Raw genomic sequence first — 6,789 nt, 5'->3', positions numbered from 1 at the left:
TCCTTGAGTAGTGGAGAAAGGCATTCGAAGCTTAAAAATGATGTATGTACTACATGGTCTATTTGGAGATCTATCTCAGTATAGAACAAAGGGATCACCACCTCAATGTTTTTCCTAGAGTTAATAGGGTTATTAACACTCTCGTCTAGATTATACTTGAGATTGGCAAGTGTCCCTCGAGACTTAGAGTGGAGTGGTCAAAATGTTTGGACTTGATAAGGGCTATTTGCCCCATAGTCCACAATGTGTTCTTCCATGATGGCTAGCCTCCAAAAAAAGCACGTCACAATTAAATTATCAGAAAAATCCAAATAAGAGAATCATGGTACATAAACCTTGATAGAAAATCCTCCTAAAATGTTTCTTGCTAATGCATTTGCTCTCATTTGGATTAGAGAGAGATGATTGCGATAACCTTTCTCAAGCTAGGCTTAGACTTGTAACCGCAATCATTCCATATCAATGACCTCAAACTCAAGAGTCCAAAACCCTTACCTTGTTGCCCATACCCTAAACATCATTCGATCTCTTTATATAAATCCACAATATATTATAAGTTAATATAAAATTTTAATAAACTATAATTGAATAAATTATAATTTGTATTATTTTTTTTAAAGTAGTAAAATGTATTATAATTATGGCTTTTATATGTAATAAACATGGATTAATTATTATTTTTATTTAAAAAAAATTAAGTTATTTTTAAAAAGTTAATAGTTTAATAGGTTAAACTTACACTCTTATTTTTAAAAAATTAATAGTTTAATGGATAAAACTTGCACTCTTATCCAATGTCGGTTAAATTTTGGGTTATTAATTTATTTCTTTTGCTTTAAACTAAATGTAATCAAAACAATTTTATATTTTACTCTAATAGCAAGCTAATTCAATCTTTTTAATATAAAGATTATTTTCAATAAATTTAATATTACATAAAAGCATACATTGATATAGTGAAATTTGAGGAAAAAACTCCTTAAAAAAAGTTTTTCGCACATTAAGGTTCCAACAATAATTACCCTAGAAAATTATTATTAAATATTAATGTTGGGCTCGTGAAGCGCAAATAATGCAATGCTGGGAATCTGCCACATCTACTTTGGCTATATGACCACTGGCCTAAATCTGTTTATGTTCATCTGGAACTATTGTTTTTTTCGGAGAACCAGACGTCTTGGAATTCATCTGGAACTACTGTTTTGTTTTGTTTTGTGTTTTTAAGTTTTTCAGAACCAGACATCCTCATTCTTTGGATTCAAATTCCTTTGCAACTATTGATTTCTTTTGTTTTGCGAATTTAAATTTAGGCACATTGATTGTTTGTCATACATTGTGTTTTGTCGGGTTATTTTACTAGAGTAGGAGTAATGGAATCGCCTTGCAGTTCAATGAATTCTAACAGGCATTCCACAGAGAAGCGATGTCTCTGTCCTCTGCAGAAACAGGGTGCTTCAACGAATAAACACAACGTATGCATTCTCTCCTTTTTTTTACGGATAATTTATATGCTGCAAACATGCCATTCCCCCAATTAGCATGGTCATTCCCATTTTTGGCACGTTCAATTGGAAGTGTGAACCAAAATTTGGTTTTATTGTTTTTGCTATCACAGAGCGATAGATTTATCCCGGCAAGAGGATCCATCGATTTGGACGTAGCTAGATTCATGGTCACGCAGAGGCAAAATGACAATGACGATACCCATGCCCTCTTCCCTTCCCCCTCCCCTTCCAAAAAAGCATACAAGAAGGAGATGGCAGCCACTTTATTGAATAATGCCGGTGCTGCTGACAACAATTGCAGAATTCTTTCTTTCAATGCAAAATCATCTGCTGACAACAATTGCAGAATTCTTTCTTTCAATGGAAAATCATCGACTGTTTCCCAGGCTTCACAAGAAAATGTGCTGCCTAATCTCCCTATTTCTAGAAGAGCACGCAGATATATTCCACAGGTAGGCCTGGATTTCATATTTTTTTACAGTCATTTTCACTAGATATTCCATAATCAAATCTTGAATACCATTGATGTTTACTCGTTATTGAATCAGAGCCCTTGATCCTATTTGTAACTGCAGCATTATCCCATATGGAGGAATGCGTAATACAGATATTTTTCTTTTTCATTTGCAACGCTGAAATTGCTACCACGCCCATTCTTTTTTAACTTTTTTTTTAACAGAATAATGTTAGAAATCATTTCAGTACAGGAAAAGTACCCCTTTGCAAACAAAGCCATGATCGCATTTTTTTGTGTGTTAATCATTGATATACTCTTCGGACACCAGATAAACTACATAGTATTTGGGATTTTTGTTATTAGCACACTGGATATGCCTATCTGAGGACCATTGTCCTTTGTCTTTCTTTCTTCACCTAGTAATTTAACTTATCCATGTTGATTGCAGTCTGCAGATAGAACCTTGGATGCGCCCGACCTTCTGGATGATTATTACTTGAATCTATTGGATTGGAGTTCCACCAATGTTTTGTCCATAGCCCTGAACGACACTGTATACTTGTGGCATGCTTCTGATAGCTCTATATCTCAGCTTCTGATTGCAGATGAAGAAGAGGGTCCCGTTACCAGCGTTAGTTGGGCACTCGATGGGAGGCAAATTGCCGTTGGGTTGAATAATTCTGTTGTACAGTTATGGGACTCGCAATCTGATAAAAGGGTAAATAAAACTTGTTTATCTCTGCCAAGGTTTTCTCATTCTAATATAATGGCAATCGCTAAATTTGATATGATACAACTGCAGCTAAGAGCCTTGAAAGGTCATCATGAGCGTGTTGGTGCACTTGCTTGGAATGGTCCTATTCTCACCACAGGAGGACTGGATGGGATTATAATCAATCATGATGTTCGCATCCGTGACCACATTGTTCAAACATACAAGGGACATACCCAGGAGGTTTGTGGATTGAAATGGTCTCCTTCTGGCCAACAACTTGCAAGTGGGGGAAATGACAATCTACTGTACATTTGGGACAAGAGCATGGCATCCCATAATCCTTCCTCTCAATATTTCCACCAATTAGATGAACATTGTGACGCAGTCAAGGCCTTGGCATGGTGCCCTTTCCAGAACAATCTTTTGGCATCTGGTGGAGGGAGTTCAGACGGTTCTATAAAGGTTTGGAACACTCAAACAGGTGCCTGCCTGAATACCGTCGACACCCATTCCCAAGTCTGTTCATTGCTGTGGAATAGACATGAGCGCGAGTTATTGAGTTCGCATGGGCTAAATCGGAACCAGTTAACCTTATGGAAATACCCATCCATGGTGAAAATTACTGAACTTACAGGGCATACTGCTAGAGTTCTTCATATGGCACAGGTATGAAAATTTATGCTTTTTATGAGTACTTATGCATGCATACATTTTTTCCCTTTAGATTTGTCCTAACGACCCTTACCATTGATTTACTTCTTCAGAGTCCTGATGGGTACACAGTCGCGTCAGCTGCAGCAGATGAAACACTCAGGTTTTGGCAAGCTTTTGGGGCTTCCGATGCCTCAAAGAAGACTAAGACTAAAGATGCAAAAGAGGCTTTCAACATGTTTCATACTCAAATCCGCTAAGAAGTATCTGTCCAAATTCATGGAATCAGGATGGATATACTCAAATCCGCTAAGAAGTATCTGTCCAAATTCATGGAATCAGGATGGATGTTCAACTGAAGGTAGTAATTAGATGTTCTTTTTTCTGTTTACAAAGCTCTTTTGCAGGCACTCTATAGTTCTGTTGGATTTTCCTGTAGCAAATTCCAATTTCTTCTTTGTAATATAGCATGAATTGTGTACAGAGGGGCTTGCAAGTTTCATGCTCACATCCGCCAAGTATTTGTCCAGATTCATGGAATCAGAATGGATGTTCAACTCAAGGTAGTAATTAGATGTTTTATTTTCTGCTTGCAAAGCTCTTTTGCAGGCGCTCTATAGTTCTGTACTCATAGTATGAATTGTGTATTTTATCTATTGTGGACCCTGATGGAACAATGTTGCAACAGCTTTGTGAGACAATGATCCATTTCTTCAGCTGCGTGATAAGCTTTAAAGTGGTTTGGCAAGTCTTTGAAACTTCAAAGACTTCCAAAAATGATACGTTATGGCTGTTAGCAAGTATCTGATTCACATCTATAAAAAGGCCTCCATGCTTCTACACATGGAATGATGATGAGGGGATGCTCAATGTTGCAGGTAATGCTTGAATTATTTATCTTGTTCATTAGCTGTAAGGAACTTCTATCTATATTTTTATCTCCTGTATATTTTATTTCTGTAATATGATACACTATCCCATCATGCAATTCTTGTCAAGTGTGCATTCTCATAGGATATTGATTGATATTAATCAGAGTAACTAATCACATACATAAGTACTACTCTGACTCATGTGGCTACAATTCTAACATTAAAAAATATTGACTGCACTGAACTGACTAACTTCTTAAAGAAGCAGACACTAAATTGAGAGCTTCTCATGTCCTGCCAGGACAGGCAATATGGACATTGTGTGTTGTGTACCTGTTGCGAGGTCATGTCCATGGTTTTAAACCTTGGCTCTCATGGAACTGCTGGCTTCATCAATAATCCTTGTCCTGTGTCTCCAAACAAATCTTGAATTTTTGTGGAAATTGTTTATGCTTCTTGTATCCACTGATCATCTCTTGCCTCCAGTTACTAATATATGTTATTTGGCTGTTTGACTGATGAGCCATTACATTCTGTATTCCTCTGCTATCATGGATTTGTCTTCCTGATCAATCACGATTGCCCTATGTCGCCAAACACATCTTGAATGTTTGTCGAAATAGTTGACGCTTATTGGTCCTATCTGGTCATTATATCTTGCCTATGATTACTGACATTTATTATTGGGCTCTTGGAGAGACCAGTCAGTCTTATCCTGTATTTCTTTGCATTTAAAATCGGTTCAAGTTCTGGCATTTTTGCTTTGTCCGATAGCCATCCTGTGCCTGTATTTTTCTATGAAACTTTGATGGTTTTTGGAGTTGTTGCGACTCCTCCATCTGGGTTCCCGCTGTATTCTTGCCATATTTTGGCTTGCATGACACAATTTTTTTTCATACTCTACGTTCAGCTAATTAGAATATTTGCAGTTACCTCTGAATTAAACATACCCATCTCTACTATTTCATGGATGTTCTCATTTTTTTTTTTTTAATTTCCTAAATGTGTTTTGTAATACCTTTCTTACCAGATAATACAAGTTACCACTACCATGTAAATCAAATTAAGTTGAAATTTTAATCATGGTTTCATTTTTTTATTTTCACTTCCCCTGTAAATTTTGGTAATAAATTCAGTTAATGATGAATCGGATGAAATTGTGTCTTTGCCCCTTCTTAAATTACCTTCAAGGTAATTTAAAGGAAATACTGACAGGTATACTGGTAGCATTCAGTTTGTCAGATTTATTCATAATTTGCAGATGATTTATAATTTATTATATATGGCTGATTGATAATATTACCATTTACGAGATGTCTAGCAAACACATTTTCATTCATTTAATCAACAGTTAAAATTGGATCAATGAGATGTAATCCGCAAATGAGGTCTGTGAAAAATCAGTGGAAATAATTAAGATAAATTCTAGGTTTTCCTCTAGAAGCAGGCTAAATGACACATTGTCAAGTATTTCAATCTAATGTAGCAAAATTTATTAAATGAAAGACATTTTGAGTTTGCAGGATACTGTTTAATTTGTTATGCATTGCTATACTTAGCACTTCCATAACATTTGTCTAACACAATGAATTATTTCTCTTTAGTACACAGGTTAAAGAAGATAGTTCAAGGTGCCTTTAAGGAACATGGGATCTTGATAGCATTCTAAGATGTTGGAGGATGGGTTCAACTCTCCTAAGAAGAATCATATGGAGAAGAGTAGCATAGTTCCTCAATTGCATTTTTTAAATGTCAAGATCCTAAGGTGCGCTCTTTTGTTATTAGTTCTGTACTTAGCTAGTTGTGCTAGAATTTTCCAGCACAATTAAATTGGTAAGTGTTTCTGGTTGATACTATCTATGATTCATCTTTATTATGTTTTATGGCATGAATTGTCTTGTAATTTCATTTTATTGTATTGCATTCTTTACTGACAATTGTCTCATTGTAGCTCCTCCCTCTTCCCTTTGGGCATTGATAATCAATATCTATTGATGTCTGTCCCATAATATTCCAACGGCATTTTTCAATGCCACCAATCGAAAGGAAATTTTTCCACCTTTCAGCTTCTTAAATTGAAATCAACTTGAAGTCTTTCTTGGATTAATGTTCAAGGCATTGTGAATAACCAAGATACATGAAAAAATGTTGATGAGCAGTCTCCATTACTTCAAAGCTTTTGATCATTTTTTTTGAAAGGTCAATGCCTGTGTGTGGATATAAATCCAAGTGTTTAGATACAGATTTTCTGAAAATAGTTTAACTTTCAAAATTCTGTTGTTATTCTGGTGCTTAGGGTTCTGAATTACAATTTCTCATTGAATCGAATTGCCTTGTATTTTCCTTTACTGAATCTACAATATATACATTTCACTGGCGTAAATCATAATATGAATGAAGTTCTGGAATTACATATGGGATCTATCTAATTCAATTCTCAGATTCTTTAATTACTCTTGAAAACAACTATGAGTTGTAGTGAACATTTCTTTAGAATAAAATGTTTTAAAAACAACTGTGAAAAGTGAACTGCATAATTTCTTTTAATTTTCATACATAATGGTGTAATGCTTAATATATTTTACTTTA

General features: G+C 35.3%; 1 protein-coding gene across 2 annotated transcripts; it reads left to right on the top strand.

The window, feature by feature from the left end:
* Nucleotides 1-1,629: 1,629 nt before the first annotated feature.
* On the top strand, nucleotides 1,630-6,558 carry LOC149173937 (cell division cycle 20.2, cofactor of APC complex-like). Of its 2 annotated transcripts, none has more exons than XM_089428042.1 (7): nucleotides 1,630-1,957; nucleotides 2,411-2,680; nucleotides 2,765-3,343; nucleotides 3,442-3,689; nucleotides 3,813-3,891; nucleotides 4,017-4,206; nucleotides 5,805-6,558. In XM_089428042.1, exons 1-4 carry the CDS (start codon nucleotides 1,670-1,672, stop codon nucleotides 3,586-3,588), a joined length of 1,284 nt encoding a protein of 427 aa, XP_089284168.1. In that variant the 5' UTR covers nucleotides 1,630-1,669; the 3' UTR covers nucleotides 3,589-3,689; nucleotides 3,813-3,891; nucleotides 4,017-4,206; nucleotides 5,805-6,558. The 2 variants fall into 2 exon arrangements, with proteins under 2 accessions (XP_089284168.1, XP_089284167.1); XM_089428041.1 differs by having other exon boundaries at nucleotides 5,812-6,557.
* Nucleotides 6,559-6,789: the final 231 nt, after the last annotated feature.

The sequence above is a fragment of the Pinus tabuliformis genome, chromosome 4_2, assembly GCF_031772625.1.
Source record: "Pinus tabuliformis cultivar Carrire ecotype Pingquan chromosome 4_2, CPIR1, whole genome shotgun sequence".
NCBI classification, from domain to species: domain Eukaryota; kingdom Viridiplantae; phylum Streptophyta; class Pinopsida; order Pinales; family Pinaceae; genus Pinus; species Pinus tabuliformis.
The sequence above is the reverse complement of the archived record's forward strand: the minus strand, read 5'-3'. Positions and strand labels throughout refer to the sequence as shown.

What these genes read in the sequence shown, in the direction of transcription:
- LOC149173937 (XM_089428042.1), top strand. Translation starts at nt 1,670, where the DNA reads ATGGTCACGCAGAGGCAAAATGACAATGACGATACCCATGCCCTCTTC. An exon ending in CACGCAGATATATTCCACAG is followed by an intron (nt 1,958 to 2,410) that starts GTAGGCCTGGAT and finishes TGTTGATTGCAG; the next exon opens with TCTGCAGATAGAACCTTGGA. An exon ending in ACTCGCAATCTGATAAAAGG is followed by an intron (nt 2,681 to 2,764) that starts GTAAATAAAACT and finishes ATACAACTGCAG; the next exon opens with CTAAGAGCCTTGAAAGGTCA.